General features: G+C 40.5%; 2 protein-coding genes across 2 annotated transcripts in view; one reads left to right on the top strand and one right to left on the bottom strand.

Annotated features, from left to right (window-relative positions):
• The first annotated feature begins 743 nt into the window (after window positions 1-743).
• On the top strand, window positions 744-8946 carry LOC117473222 (hyaluronan and proteoglycan link protein 1-like). Its single transcript, XM_034118740.1, has 4 exons — window positions 744-1046; window positions 5901-6245; window positions 6760-7062; window positions 7282-8946. Exons 1-4 carry the CDS (start codon window positions 956-958, stop codon window positions 7566-7568), a joined length of 1026 nt encoding a protein of 341 aa, XP_033974631.1. The 5' UTR covers window positions 744-955; the 3' UTR covers window positions 7569-8946.
• Window positions 8947-11046: 2100 nt separating this feature from the next.
• LOC117472541 (versican core protein-like) overlaps window positions 11047-16538 on the bottom strand; it is a 52785-nt gene continuing 47293 nt past the window's right edge. Inside the window, exons 9-13 of the mRNA XM_034117803.1 lie at window positions 15312-15470; window positions 15010-15092; window positions 13274-13418; window positions 12960-13142; window positions 11047-12858 (exon numbers count right to left, since the gene is read on the bottom strand). Coding sequence (XP_033973694.1) covers window positions 12701-12858; window positions 12960-13142; window positions 13274-13418; window positions 15010-15092; window positions 15312-15470 — 728 coding nt within the window. The 3' untranslated portion in view covers window positions 11047-12700. The remainder of the gene's footprint in view (window positions 12859-12959; window positions 13143-13273; window positions 13419-15009; window positions 15093-15311; window positions 15471-16538) is intronic.

The raw sequence follows: 16538 nt of genomic DNA, 5'->3' as shown, positions 1-16538 counted from the left end.
AACTGGGAGTCTGGCTATCAACTTAATTGGGCATTTACCTTCTTGTTTACAGATGTTGCAACTAAAAGTCTAGGCTGCAAATGTTTGTATAGAATGAATGGTTGAGGAAATAAAGTGAAGAGGAGAGCAATATTTATAGAAGGAAAGGAGGAGGAGGGGTGTGTGTGTGTGTGTGTGTGTGTGTGTGTGTGTGTCTGTGTGTGTGTGTGTGTGTGTGTGTGTGTGTGTGTGTGTGTGTGTGTGTGTGTGTGTGTGTGTGTGTGTGTGTGTGTGTGTGTGTGTGTGTGTGTGTGTGTGTGTGTGTTATTGAAGCCTGCCAAAGACACATTAAAGGGACATGATTACATGGGGGTGTACACCAGAATGAGTCAGAGTTATTAAACTGATAACATACCTAGTCATGTGACAATGGATGTGGTGCAAAATAGTTTTAAATGTATATCTTAACTAAAAAAGATCATGCCTAAGTTGTCTAACATTTTCTGCATTGCATTACTAATGGTTTAATTGTAATTTCACTTCTATTCAATGCACACAATACTCTGGATAATGATCTGCTGGGTAATTGAACTTGTAATTCTGCTGTATGCTTCGGTCTCTCAGGGGGAAGAGAAGGGAGTTTTTCCTAAATAATGTGGCAAAGGGGAGCCAGTATGGAGCTGTGCATGGTGATGGGCTGAGGGGAGGGGGAGTGGTCTCAACCGTGTAAGTCTACAATAAAAGCCACTGGTCTGGACCTCTAAGGAGCCCAAACTTTCCAGTAGCACCACCGGCGGCTGCTGCATAAAGACAGACAAAAGAGGGACAGCTAAATTAATATAAAGCAGAGAAAAAGTTGGAAAAGCTCATATTTGGCACTCCTAAAATATTTAAGACAACTCAGTGCAGTTTTTACCTATCAAGGTTTATATATTACATTTTTTTACTAGAGAGGGCCTTTTGTGCAAAAGAGAAAATGACGAGTCTGCTGTGCATCACAATTATCTCCCTGACCCTGGCTGGCAGTGCGTTCAGTCTGCCAACAGGCTCTGCATCCCAACTAAAAGGTAAGAAAAGTATTCATATATAAAAAAAGTTTGATATTTAAATATGTCTATTGTGACTATTGTGAATGCATATGTCTGTATGTGTGCAAGACTCTCACCATGCATAAAGAAAAAATGTAAAGGACCTGAAACACGTGGTACCTCATCTTAGCCTTGTGTAACAACAGGGTCTTTGTAGCAGTAGGTAACAGAGGCGTCTCTGGGGTAACATGCACACACACATACACATACACACACACACACACACACACACACACACACACACACACACACACACACACACACACACACACACACACACACACACACACACACACACACACACACACACACACACACACACACACACACAGTGTAACTCACCATTGACAAGCTGCAAACAGACGACCACAGGATGAACTGTCTGTAAACTGTAAATAACAGTACCATTCAGGCTCACTGCCCACACTACTGAATGAAAACCACACCACAAATACTACTGTTTGTACTAAAATTAGTCACAGGTTCCTCAGTGGCTAAAACTTGGCTAGTACTACTTGTCCATTTTTGGATAAAAATCCTCACTAGAGTGCCAAAACAGTCAGGAAATTCCCACAGTAAAGTCTTGGCTTTCTCTCATTTTTCTTGTAATTTTGTCGGTGGTTTGTCCTGCTTGTTCCTGCGGCAGACACACAAATGAAACCCTAGAAGGATGTCCATATCACAGAGCACCTGCACTCCATCATAAGGCTGTTATAATTCAAATTCACACCAGCCTTCAGGATGACACACTGAGATGGTTGCTGCATCAACCTGAATATATATACCGCTGTGGTGAAAGAAAGCTAGGAGCTCATGTCATATGAGTGATATTTAATGCGCTTTCAGCAGCCCTGCTAGCTGACTCAGTGGATGTCAAATTAAGGGCGTCTCAGCTCTCTCTGTTCCAAGACGGGAGGAAACGGTTTGTCTATGGGGAGAAAAGTATCACTCACTTAATACAAACATTGGAAATGCTCCCATTAGCCAGTGATGTCACAGGTTTGTGTGTGTGTGTATGTGACTATACAGTGCCCATATGTTTATATATGACCTCATTGTCTGCATGATATAAACACTTTGGCAAGGCTCAGGCAAACGTAATCATATAGTATAGCTTTTATTGGCCATATGAGCAATGTAGTTTGTTCAAGGGGCGTTGCCTTTTCTTGATACTGACTCACTCTGGCGCTGATGCTTGTGGAAATCCACCATGGCAACAGGCAGCCTGACAGGAGCAGAGTTAAGATTAATGACCCGCAGCCAAACGTATAGGGCCCCATTCTGAACAGCAGCCAAATGACTCTGTCTTTCCCTGTGAGGTAATAGTCTGCTAAGTCTAATGCTCAATGTAGTTGTTGGGTACTGAGGCTTGGCCCCGTTGCTAGGGCTGGGTGGGAAAAAGGAGCTTGGCCGGAAATGGGTTGGGGCGGGGGGCTCAGTTGAAAATGTGTTTAGGCTAGGAGAGAGGACGTTGACGGAGCCACGGAGCATTTTTGGTGCTTTTGCATTTGTGTTAGTGTTAGACATTGATGATAGTCTGCTGTACATGTGTGAGGATTGCAAAAGTGTACCCAAAAGAGCCATGCACTCCCACACCCTGTGCATGTCCTGCATGACAGGGAGGAGGAAAGAGTTTATTGGAATAAGTGTGTAGGAGTTGGCCTGCTGTGTTTGTCCCAGCTGTGCTTGTTAATTCTTTTTCCATATTGACAAAAGAAGCCAGCACCAGAACAAAACAAAGCTGTGGGATATCGCAAATCATCCCACATCTAGATGCTCTGTCAGTGGGTGTGGCACATTGTTGCATAAAGATGCAGTGATTCCTCCCTGATTTCCATCCTTTCACAGAGGAGGGATTTGAGCCAAATTAACATTTTGTTCATTCAATAACCTAAAGTGCAAATTATGCTTAGGGTTTTTAACAACATAATTATACTTTTGTTGATTCAGGTCACTGAGTAAACTTGGACCACAGTAATGTTGTTGTTAATTTACAGTTTGGTGTTACGATGAAGCAGATGGTTCCAATCCCTTGCTATTACCTCCTTTAACACAGTCAGAGAGAATTGTGCTCGGTCATAAAATGGCAGCGGGTCTTGGCTGCAGCTGCGGGGCTTTTTATTGTCATGCCCACGTATTAATTTACTTTTCATCCCAAGCCGCATGCACCCCACAGAGATTTCTGATGGAATCCGTTCAGAATGATTTGACTTGCCATTTTTATGTTAAATGTGACAATTTGACACAGCCTTTGACCTCAGAGAGACTTATATAAATAGGATGTGGGTGAGGTGTGACAACGAAAAGAATGGCTTCCTTCTCCTGAAAGGCTAAGTACACACAACAGGCTGCTACTTTATGAGTGCAGTGAGCCCCACATGGTCGGGGCCACATTCTCCTGTGGGACATGTCTGCTGGTAACTGTAGGAGCAGGAAAGAGTGTGGAATCGCTTTGAACATGCCTGTTCCTCTGTCTGCTACTACTGTCTCGCAGGAACCATTACTGTAGGTAATGGTTCCTGCAAGGTTTCTCCATTTTCAAAGAAACATTAAGTGATCTAAAAGGTATTAAGTTGGTCTGTAAACAGTAAATCATTTCAAGCTTTTTTCAGCATTATGTTGGCTCTTTGATGTTTAATCAATCCCCTTCTATCTCACATTAGAGGGTTAGAAACTGCATGCAGGGGTTGGTTTTTGTTCATTTACAGAGCAAATACAGCAAAATGAACTTCTTTATTTCAGCTTCTCTTTAATACCAAGTAATGTTTAAAAATGTGGACATTTGAAGGCATACATGTCTGAAAGCTGCACATCTGGTGAGCTGGTGTTGACGTCACCATCGGCTTCACCTTGGCCAGGGCTTTGATGAGCGGATTAGTCATTCTGGGTCCTACAGGTTTCAAACGCACCTCATGCAACTGCTACCCATGTGGAGAATTTATGAGGCACTGCGAGGCTGTGAGTCATTCCTCACTGACAGAATGGGCAAGGGGACCCTTGTCCAGACTGCTTTTAAAATCTGCTTTCGAAGACATTAGTAATTAGCAGTGGCAAAAAGGGGGTTTAGCCTGCTCATAAAATACCTGGCGTCTTAGTGAACAGTCAAGAGGTGAATGGGGCTACTGGGTGTGATGATGAGGTAATAGGAGTAGTCTGGCATATGAGAACGTTTGCAGTGTAATGAAAAGAAATTGAAAAGAAGTGGAAGAAGAAATGGCAAGAGGTTTGACTGAAGGGTATATTAGGTATGTCAGCAGTGCTTCTGCTAATTAAATCTTTCTGCAGGAGAGCTCAATACTAATGATCTTAGCACCACTGAATAAAGTCCAGACACACGTGTACTGTGTGCTTAGAGAGGAGGTTTGGGCCAGTTTAGGCATGGGGTTGATTAGAAGCAATTTCATTGTCCATATTTGTGTGTGTGTGTGTGTGTGTGTGTGTGTGTGTGTGTGTGTGTGTGTGTGTGTGTGTGTGTGTGTGTGTGTGTGTGTGTGTGTGTGTGTGGTGTGTGTGTGTGTGTGTGTGTGTGTGTGTGTGTGTGTGTGTGTGTGTGTGTGTGTGTGTCTGTGGTTGCTGGGGGAGGAGGAATGGTTTGATCAGAGCTGAAGGTAGCAGGCCAGTGGCTCCTATCTCCTATTAGTTCCTGTATTGCCCATCTGGGAGACATTTCCCTGTTGAGGAGCCAGTGACACAGTATTCAATTCATGGCTTTGGTGTTTCTACTTAACTGCGTCGCCTCAAACACAAATGGTGGCATCATCCATAAAAAAAGAGAAACAGACTGGTTTAGACTGAGTTCATCCATTTTGAGTAAGTTGGAAGGAAAAACACTTGAAACAGAGCAAGGTTTTTTTTGTTGAAAATACAAGACATGGCAACGGCAGTGAACCAGGATTCCAACAACGGCTTGGTTGCATTAGCTAACTAGTTATACCTGCAGACTACTGATAGCTACAAAGCAGGTTCATTTATTCAGGTATATAATTACCATATTCTCTTACAAGTCCTGTGCATGGCGGGATTTGACTCCACTTACAAGGTTGAGTGTTCAAGGCTGTACTTGCGGTGGTGGGGGTCAGGGGTTGTGTACATCCATCCATCTGGTGCTTATTATTGCCCGGCACAGACGGCCCCTTGCTGGCTGGGGTCCTCTTAACCAAGCAAGCCCTGTGAGGTCTAAACATGGAGGTTAGCAAGATTGTGGGAACCCATAGAGAGGAACAAATGACCTGCCATAGAGGGGTAAAGGCTGGCCTAGTCTGGACAGGAGTGCAAAAAATATATATGCTTAAAATTACGACAGCTGAATTCTGTATATCATTAACTATATTATCTTATCAGATACAGCGGATGAAAGATAAGAGCTTTATTTTGAAGGTTATTGCTAAGGAACCAAAGGTTTATTAGAACCAGGATTGACAAGAATAGGAAGGAGACTGAAGAGGAGGATTGGCTCCAGGGCCTGACGACTGGCTGCTTTCCAATACTGAATCTAATAAAACAAAACAGGATACACTAAGAGTCTTTGAACGTTTTGTGGGAGAAAGAGTGTATGCTGTGTTTACAATAATACATACAGTACACACATGCCATAACGTGATGTACAATTATGAAATATGAACAAAAAGGGTGACCAAAAGGAGGTAGACATTGGAAAGGTCGTTTTTTCTTTTTTTTGTTGATTTGTGGCTGTAATATTTGGAAACAAAGTTTAAAATAGAGCTGTAATCAAATGAATAAATCATATTTTCCAGCATATGTACAAGTATCATAAGCCATATCACTACCACTCTAAATCTCAAAGAGGTTATATAATGTTCTCCTTTTTTCCAGTTAAGGTATACGCAGACCTCGGTTCCAACGTCACTCTGCCCTGCAGACTCCTGTCCCAAGATGCCATGGCCTTTGGTAACATTGGTATGCGAATCAAATGGACCAAGGTGGAAGATGATGAAGCACTGAATAAGGATGTTCTGCTTTCAATGGGATTCCATAAGAAAACCTATGGAGGCTTCGAGAACCGTGTCTTTTTGCAGGAGCTCGACAATGAAGATGCCTCCATAGTAATAACTGACTTCTCCAGGGATGACGTAGGAAAGTACCACTGTGAGATCATCAACGGAGTAGAAGACTCCATGCAAGAGGTTTCCTTGGAAGTGTTGGGTGGTCTGATTGACGGTAAATCCTCTTTATCTGTTGAGAAACTAATCTTAGGGATAGGCCTAAGAATGAGTTAATATACCAACTGTGATTACAATAGGTTCTTTCAACAGTCATGCACATACATTTCCATATAAAACATGAATCAGAATTAATCATCGTATTTTTGTTTCTTGAGTTATTGAAAACATCCACATTGTCTTTTCTTGTGGTAAAACAAAAAGAAAGAAAACAAACAGCCTCTGCTGTTATATCCAAACTGCAGTAATGATTCAGCCAAGATTACATTTGAATAGTGTTCAACAACAGTAAACAGAAACACATTTTCTATGTTTTCCAGCCCATGTCCTCAAACAACTGACTGATTGCTTTGGTGTCTAATTATTAGCACATTGTATGCCTTTAGTTTACATAAGACGATCCTTGAATTCATGCAGAGTGATAGAGAAGCCCAATATTATACAAAGTTTGGCGTAGGAGACAACTGCCTTTCACTTCACATGTACATTTGTATCTTTTCTGCTTTGCTCAGGCGTTGTGTTCCCATATACCCCACTTGTTGCCCGCTACAATCTGAACTTCGACGATGCTGTGCAGGCCTGTCAGAAGCAAAATGCTTCTGTCGCCACCTTTGATCAGCTATTTGATGCCTGGAAGGGCGGCCTGGACTGGTGCAATGCTGGTTGGCTCAGTGATGGCACAGTACAGTACCCCATCAACAACCCCAGAGGGCCTTGTGGAGGTACCAACAACGGGCCAGGCCTGAGAAGCTATGGCCGCCGTGATAAACAGATCAGCCGATTTGACGTGTTCTGCTTTTCTAGTGCTCTCACAGGTAAGTTCTTTTTATTTGTTAACCATTCTCTAATTTTAATACATTTTGTATTCATTGTTCCTACACCAGAAAACACATGAAATGTATGGTTCTGTAAAAAGGTGGCTATCAATGGCCTAGATTGGTAGACCGATGTGGGAAGACTATACTCAACGCTACTTGAAACCTACTAATAGTTATATTTTCTCCTGACCATTCATTTTGCTCTCTCTGCTGCAGGACGTTTCTATTGGCTGGTTCAACCCGACAGGCTGACCTTTGATGAGGCCGTGCAGGCATGCTTAGACGACGGTGCAGAGATCGCCAAGGTGGGCCACATGTACTCCGCCTGGAAGCTTGATAGCTACGATCGCTGCGATGCCGGATGGTTGGCTGACGCAAGTGTCCGCTACCCCATTTCCAGGCCCCGCAAGAACTGCAGCCCCGACGAAGCTGCAGTGCGCCTTCTTGGATTCCCAGACAAGACTCAAAAGTCTTATGGTGTCTACTGTTTCAAGGAGCAGTAAGGCTTTAGCTAGGAAAAGGGAAGTCATAACCACCAAAGAGCAGCAACAACCACAACAAATAAAAACAACCACAAAGCAGATTAGCTTTGGATCTTACCTAGCATGAGCTCAATACCTTTCTGAAGCTGTGATAACCCTCTTTAACTCCTTAAAAACAAATACTGTACATCTTACTTCCATATGCAATGACTGACAAAATATTCTGTAGCCATTAAGTTTTGTTTTTCTCTACTGTGCATTCATTCATTTTAAACAGACTGTTGGGGGTAAATGCGACACTGTTAATATGAGTGATGTGACAGAGACTAAAACTTGATTGTTGTGAAACATTATCTCAGTTTGGTTTGTCCTCCACTGAATGATCAGATGTGTGAAGTTCAAGATTAATAGCATTCATGCTCATGTGCAGATGATATTTGCTGCTTTGAAAATTATCTTAAGAAAAGACGTAATAAGCTATGCATTTATCAAGTATCACATCGATGAAATACCTAAGATTGATTAAAGACTCATGAACAAAACTACCACTATTGAGCGATTTCATATTGCAGCATTAAACTGGATCATTCTCTTATAAGAGTAAAGCTCTTTTTGCCCTGTAAAGCTCTAGACATATTTTCAACCTGAGAAATGTACTGTTTAACAAGAAAATGAATTGAAATGTCTTGATGGACTGTGATCTATTCTGCATCTATAGCTCCCATTACATCATATTCGTTACAATTTGAAAGACAGTTGTACTATTGTAACCATGCTTGTTTTAACATTTATTATAAAACATTTTGTAATAGTTTCTTCGCTGACATGTTTATTTTTAAAGACGGAAAAACAAATTCTCTCACTTGCAGATTATTTTGGGTGAAATTTAGTTTTTAGAAAACAATACAAACCAGCACGATTTCAGCTATAGTGAATGCAGAATACGTACAGATTTTCCTCTGATACCCTGAACACAACCTTTTATACTCCTGATTGTCTCACATTTGTAGTCCTTCCCTAACAAACAGAGCATTTCATATCACAGTAAGTAATACTGACGGCCCCTAACGATTCATTAAATGCTGCAGTAACTATGATCTGAACCATTATCTGGTAATAAAGAAATCAACTAGACGACAGCACCCTTTTTAGGTACCGTTACAAAAATGATTTGATATCTCGTGTTTTACTTTTTGTAACCCTGGGCACTGACTTACTGCAGGCTACATGTGAAAAAATGGTGATTACTTGTTTGTAAAAGCAAAACTTGTCTCACATTTGTGCATTTGTAAACACTTGTGCATGAAAAAAGTGAAGGTATTTTTGTATCTTATTGCCATGTAGGCTACCTTTTTACAACAAAACAGTTCGAAATAAAGAATACAACTTTTACATTAAATGTGATTCTTTTTTTATTTCCACTACAACCAAATCTACATGCAGTATGTGAGGACGTAGAAGTTTAAGCAGATTGAAACAGTATTGTTAAAGCTGCCAAATAAGGGGCCATGTATCTGGCATGAACCCATGTCGTTGAGAGGATTTAAGATTAAACTTTTCTCACATTTATTTATTCTTTGGCATTTTTTATTCAGTGCCAGCATGCCCGCCCACCATTAAGTTAGACAAAGGGTATAGTAACACAGTGCTTAAGACTGCTTGTGGGAATGCATGGGAATGGGGTCAGATTAAGGTTTATACAGCAGTGAAATGTAAATGTGTGGTGGTAAAAAGTCCATTGAAGCAAGCTTGTTGTTCAGTGGAAGCTATAGCAGATAGCAACAGAAGAAACAGAGAATTTGCAGTAAAGGTTTTACACTTTTTTCAGCATAGAGAAATGTAATTATGATATTGAATCCTCAAATTTGAGTAGTAAACTATACTCGTCACACTTTGTGCCTGTACAGTTTAAGCATATAGTGAACTTTTCTTTTTCCTTTAGTTTGGTTATTCTAGAAACAGACAGTTCAATTGGTGAGAAATTGTGAAATGAGGCTCTTGTGGACCACCTCTGTTTCATTGCTGAGTGATTTTATTTGGCTTGCTTTTGTGGCTTCAACCAATAAATGTTGGCTGACTCCCATGAAGTCTGGAAATGCTACATCCAAAAAGCTTGTCACTTACAGGCATCCAGAGTAAGTAACATGTGACTGGAAAATAGCAGATTAAGGAGTGAATAATGCCGATCTCCTTCTAAAACGTACCTAGTATGTTTGTTCTTTCCACTTAAGATTTATTTCAGAAAGCCCAAAAGGCAAGCTTCTCCAATGCGAGCGAATGATAGATACTCTGCATCTAACTAGACGCCTGGCAAATCGGAAAAAAAATCAGGAGCCAGGGTGGGTTTCCTTTCCAAAACAAACCAAGTAAGCCTGTTAAATCCCAGAGAGAAATGGGCTGAGAGGGCCAGGTTTTTCCACTGATCACCCATGAGACATCTGCATTTTATGAGGTAAGAGTATGACTCCTGCTGGGGCACCCAGTAGCCGCCTTTAATCATAAGTCAAGTCTGCTCTTAATGACATGAGTTGGCAGTCACAGTAAAAAACCACAGCAATCCATACTGACATGAAGATTACATAAACCAACTTGATGTTATTACTCTGGTAATGCTGCTTTTTGATATTAGGCCTATTAGGATATCACTGACAACTTCCAGTCAGTGTAAAGAGGCCAGTGGGAACAGCGGTGCATTGTAATGTACTAAAGCAGCTTCTGTTTTTACACCCATTTGAATGATCTGTTTCCTTTATGCATGGCCATGAATGCATAAAAAGTATTTTACATAGGAGCCACAAACAGCCATGTTATCTACTAAAGGAAAACTGTATTGTAATTGCAAGTCCACAGTTCTGCAGCATCAGCCATTTCAGAACAAGCGTCCTTAATCCAATTCTAACTCCATATGTTAGCTATCATTCACATCCCCACTTCCTTTCCACTCCCCCTGAATGTACTGTACTGTCTGTCTACCAAGAGGCTTGTAGTGTGTCTGATTTGTTGATGTAGGTGCAAGAAGCGACACTACTTTGAACATTGTTATGATCCTCTGCAAAGCTTGATTGTGATTCACAGAATTCAGTGTTAATTCCATATATTATGTTTATATTTTGTGTGGTGGCTTTACAGAATTCAATGAAAGGTCTACCCTTGTCTTTGGTATTCTGCAGACAAAATGTCAGGGTTATGGTCTAGTCTTATAGTGCTACCTGCTGGTGAAACAACCACACTACTTACTCAATAAAAAATGTATCTTGGTGTATGAGGACATCTGCATTAATTTAACCTCTTTAACTGCCTATTTGAATACTGAACATAGATACTGTTAAAAGGTGGCTTCTCCATAAAAGCGCTACAAAACTGAAAAACAAACATATTGCTAATTGAATATCTGCTTAACACAACTCTCAAACACTGTACAATGCTGTCCAATACATTTCCCAAACATTTCCTTAAAAAGTCCAAATGAAATGTTATTAGTATAGAATATCCATATATTTATTTTTATTTCTTTGGTGATTTAAAGCAGAAAAAACACTTTGAGCTCTTTAAAAAGAATTCACAAACATCCCAGACATTCACATTGTAAAATAAAATTAAAAAAAAACAGTTTAAATATAAAATGATGTTATGTGCACATTAAGGCACACACACTGACATTCACAGGCAGACACAACAAATACATGTTTCCCTTTAAAAATGCTGGAGACATACACAAACATACACATGTAAAAGTGTGTTGTTAATTTTACAGAACATTATTGCAGCCAATGGGGCCCTCTATAGTCTCTGGTCCACTGCTAGCCTTAAAGATCCATTCGCTTCAAACAACCTGTGATTGTGGCTGGTCTCCTCTTGATCGTACAATAGAAATATATGAAGAGTACAGCTGGGACAGGGAATAGCATCACATGTATCTGTAAGTGTAGAACAAGTAAGGAGTTCAAGAGCAGCTTGAAAATAAATTATATGCATCTGTTCCTAAACAGCCGTTATGTTCAAGTCTTTTTGAGTGTTTCACAAAATACATTCTCTCAAAGGCTGATTTTAATCGATCACAATAACAGAAAGGTTACGTGTCCCGAAGAAAAGCATAAACTAGAAAAACCATCACAGGCTACAGCACAACAGCAACAGATGAGAGCAGGACTATTTGGTGTGTAATTATAAACTGCAATAAAGTTATTGTAAACATGCTGTGGCAACTCAGTTTTGCACTGAACACACATGAGCAGAAGATACAGGCTGCTGAGACACCTCCATCTTTCATTTGAAAGTAGTGATGGACATCAACTTTGATCAGTGGATAAAGGCTTTGTCCGTAAGTACTTAGAGAACAATCTTTCATATTAAATTGCTTAAAATCACACAAAAGAATATTAATAAGTTTAAAAAATGTCTGTGTAAAGAAAAGTTTTCATAAACATTATCCTGACAACACATTGATGACAGCCATTGACGAATGGAGCTAATGAAAGTTGAAGGTCTCCATCACAGACATGGGCCTGTTAATAATCTGGACTCTAAATATTTCCATGGCTCCAATTGTGTAGTGGGAATTTGGATGTCTTGACACAGAATAAACATGGTTAAAATGTGAGGACTTCAATATATGTATATATGCATATGCATGCATGCTCTTTAAAATGAAGTCCAGCTTAAAACAGCACGACAACATAATGGATTGCTTTACATAACATAAGCGCTATATTTTCACAACAGCTTTTTTTTCTATGAATAAGGAACACTTATGGTGATTTTAAATAAAACAGTTGGTGTACAAAGTCATTAGACAACAGTCATGAATGTATTATTTGATAAGCTGGAAAAATAAAAAACGTCCACAGTTTAAAAAGAATGAGTAGGCTACACTTTTTTGCTTTTCCAGTAGCCAGCTGAAAGTATTACATCCACATTGGCATTGTTATAAAACTGTGCTCCTTGATAAGAAAAGTTATGTATCAACATCTTTTCAAAAGGCACTTCATAAGATTCCATTGTCATCCAAAACGCAACAAAAGCTGCAGGTTATCCGCCTGGTTTCTTTTGATGAGTTTTCTCATGTGCTTTTTCTTGGGGAATCTTTTTCCTCTTTCACACAAGCATCAGCCATGTGTTCTTGTCCAGGGGAAGCTGTGCCACGTTAAATGGCATTACTTTCTGTTCTGCTTATGTTCAGTTCTGTCTCTTCTTCCCCGGTAGCGCTGATGGTGAAAACGAAAGGCTGCGTCCGGCCAACTTTTAAAGTTGTTTACGCTGGAGAGACTCTTGTGTTGATGTTTTTGGAAAACATTCCTCTGATAGCTTGATGCTGTTAGAAAAAAAAGGATGTATTAGTTATAAAGACACGTATTGTAATTGTCAAAATCCTAAACAGTAAGAGACACTAAGAATATAATTGTTTGTACTTACGGTTATTGCAGGCTATTTTAGGGCTATCCCATCGTCCATCTCCACGACAACGGATTGTTGGGACGTGCCTCTGAATAAAGCCTTTTCGACACTGGTATCTCACCAGCGAGTTGATCTCATACCTCTCACGCTTTTTACCAAAGGTACGTGCATTCTCCACCAGAGGGGGCTGGTTACAGGCCACTGAGAATCAGAGGTGATGATAACATTTAAAGTGAGTATTTTTACAGTAAAAGAAGACCATTCTCCTCTCATAAACACATGCATCCAGTCAAGTAAAAGAGGATATGTGCTAACACAAAAGTCCTTTTTACCTGTGCCCTTTTTGCAAGTGTAGGTCAGATGGTAGTTGCAAGGAACATCATTCCATTGGCCGTCCTCGTGCCATATCATCACAACACAATCCTCACCAGAAGAGAAGAAGCTGTCAGGCTGGTTGGGTCTCCAGTTTTCATATTGCTGAAATAAGAGCAGAGAATTAAGAACTTTGATTGTAAATATAGTCTATTATACTTACACCAAAAATCTTAAAATGGTGTTGCCAACTATGTTCAGCAAATCTAATTGTAAACTGTGGAATGAGCAGCCATAACAGTGATTTGACAGGTTTCTAAAAGACAGTGTCCATCGCCCTTTACTACGATTCATAATGAACAACAACACACTTACATGTCACTTCATATATGGGAAATGATCGGTATACAGTTAATGCCACAGGTACTGACCAAAAGGGCTACATTAGAATGAAAAACCATAAATGCAATGTTATTACGTCACACCTGCATACCTAGCATTACATGTGTAGTCTGCAATAATCCCAACAAACACAGATGTACATTTACAAAGTAATACAGTATACACACAGCTGTAGTGCTGTGGGGCATTCAACCAGGAGTTGCTGCTACCTGAAGTCTTTCAGCACATTCAAGGTTCAAACAGCCTCTTCAAAGCTGTGACCCCCATCACCCACCCACTCCGATCATGCCTTGAGGCTCTGCTACTCTGTCATTATGGTTAAAAAACACACACTGACTTCCTGTTCAGCTCACTAAAAGTTACAAATGGGTGACCCATCAACTGCACAGCAGGCCTGAATCCTACTCAAAACAATCACACAAACTTTGATCACCCACACGCACAACCAAAGATACACCAACCTGACAATTTTGGTTGATAATAATGAAATATATTTTAATATTTGCAAATCAAACATGTTACTGTTATTTATTAGGTATCCATGTTTAATAGTTAGATCAACTGGAGGTGACCACCCACCCAGATCCCCTGGGCTGCATCCAATGTTTTTGTCTCTCTGCGGCCAAGCACAGGTGCTGTCCATCTGTGTGTCTGCCTGCCTGGTAGCCCTTCCCCCGGGTGGCTGTCTGCTGGCTGGACCTTCTGATATGTGTGAGGGTTGAAGGGGGACCCTACCTGTCCACGCCTGCCAAACTCCCCTCTACACAGTCTCACTCACACCCTCAACCCCCCTCAATCTCTCAGCTGAGCAAGGGTCCCCATAGGCAGCCTCTGCTTGTCTTTTTACCCCCAGGCTGCCTCTATGCTTCCCCTATCTCTGTTCCTGGATGATTATCTTTAAAGTGAGGACATCTATCTGTGTGACACGGATGCACATAGTAATTAGAAACTTTCCTATCTAGTGAGGGGAATTTTCAGCAGCTGATTACTATCCTAAACATGCTTCCACTTCTGTGCTGTTTTTAAACACTGCATATATGAGCAGCATGCATTTCCAATCTGTGCCATCTCCTCTAAATTAGATTAATCTTCAAGTATTTTTGAAACTATTGTTTTTCTTGTACTGGACTCACACTTATTAAAACAACCTTACGATATGTGCTATAACAAAGCAGCCACCCATCAGGGTGTAACAATGTGAGGCAGGAGAGAACGTCATGAGAAAGTCACCAAAGACCCAGATAATAATAACTCTCCCAAGATGACTGTGTCTATCATTGACAGCTGTTACACATGTTTAACCTGTCTCTGTGCCACATTTCTTGAGACAAAAAAAGGTGAGAAAGTATCTTACCACAGCTCTGCCGTCAGTCCAGCGGAAATCACTGTCAAACATCTTATCATTCAGGCCAATCCACTGGTAGTCCTGTCCAAGACCTGCCATAGAAGAAAGAGTGAATTACAGCAGATTGCGTTTCCCTCTGGAAAAATGTCCAGGACTGGTTTCAAACATAGGAAGACAGATATAGGGATAGCATTTTGATTAATAATTGTCCTGCATTGAATGTAAAGCTGAATTGGTGTTTAATGATGAGGGATTAATAAATATCTTGTTTTGCCCTTGTTGATAGTCTACAAATGTGATTTCTAACTTACGGTTGACATATTGTTGCTCCTCGTGGGAGAGGATGCTGGTGAGATGAGCCCCATGCATGCGACACTCTCTCTCTGCTGTGTCCCAGTTTCTTCTTTGGGGGAAGTACTTGTAGCAGTGGCCCTGGAACTTATGCCAGCCATAGTCACATGTTTCTGTATCTGATGGTAGAGAAAGCAATATGGGATGAGGTACATATTTACAACAGATTGATAGACATTACATGCATTTAATAAATGTAAGAACCCTATTTTACTTTCATCCATGAATCGATGTACCACATAATGACATTATCTCATCTACTGCATCCAAACTACCTCTAACACCTGAGTATACTGAGCCTTCAGGCCTGCTGTTATCTCTGACTCTAACCTGGCTGGGAACAACATTATGGATTAGTTATTGCAGCCCTTAACATCATCACTATAAGGAGGTGGAGGCAAAACTAGAAGGAATGTAATTCAGTGCCAATTATCATCAAAAGGTAGATGAATATGGTTCTTTTCAGAGTACTTCACAGGTAAGCAAGACTGCAAAACCAAATCAATAAATCAAGATTCCGAATTACAGACAGAAAAATGAATGGGGCATTAGCTATGCAGTTGCAAATTTATGTCAGACCCAGAAACTCAAAAGGTGATGCGATATGAAATAGATTTGGGATAAGGTTAAATTGTTTTTAGATGTTCCTATTATTTTACCAAACATTTGAACTTTTCTCTGTCACACCTTGATAGTGTCCTCTTCTTGACCCTACCAATGGTATATTTCCCTCAGATATAAAGTATTATTTTACTCCTTCCACTCCTCCGAGGCACTGAGGCAAAATCTTTTTTTGGGTTGTTTCTTTTTTCATTTTCTCCCGTTCTCCTGGCAAAACTTTTAAGACAGCATCTGTGTCTGAGTACAGCGCACGGGTGTGATTCACTGATGAGTGATCCCTACAAAATGTAGGGTATAGATTCTGGTCAAGACTAATCGGATTCAGAATTCAGATGATGCCCTGGGTTCAACCCATTTGATAAGAAAGGTGGCCATAACTGGAAAACTATATAGGGACATAGAAATGTCAGAATACATTTTAAGGAGTGACTCAATGTCTAGCATACCTAAGGTGTAGTGTGCACCACATTTAACCTGGCACTGAGAAATGAATGTCTGAAAAGAGGATCACTCAAAATGTCCTTAACTGTCTGTGTGTCACAGACACAACTTTATGATTGCGGTTA

The sequence above is a fragment of the Trematomus bernacchii genome, unplaced genomic scaffold, assembly GCF_902827165.1.
Source record: "Trematomus bernacchii unplaced genomic scaffold, fTreBer1.1, whole genome shotgun sequence".
Taxonomy (NCBI): domain Eukaryota; kingdom Metazoa; phylum Chordata; class Actinopteri; order Perciformes; family Nototheniidae; genus Trematomus; species Trematomus bernacchii.
The sequence above is the reverse complement of the archived record's forward strand: the minus strand, read 5'-3'. Positions and strand labels throughout refer to the sequence as shown.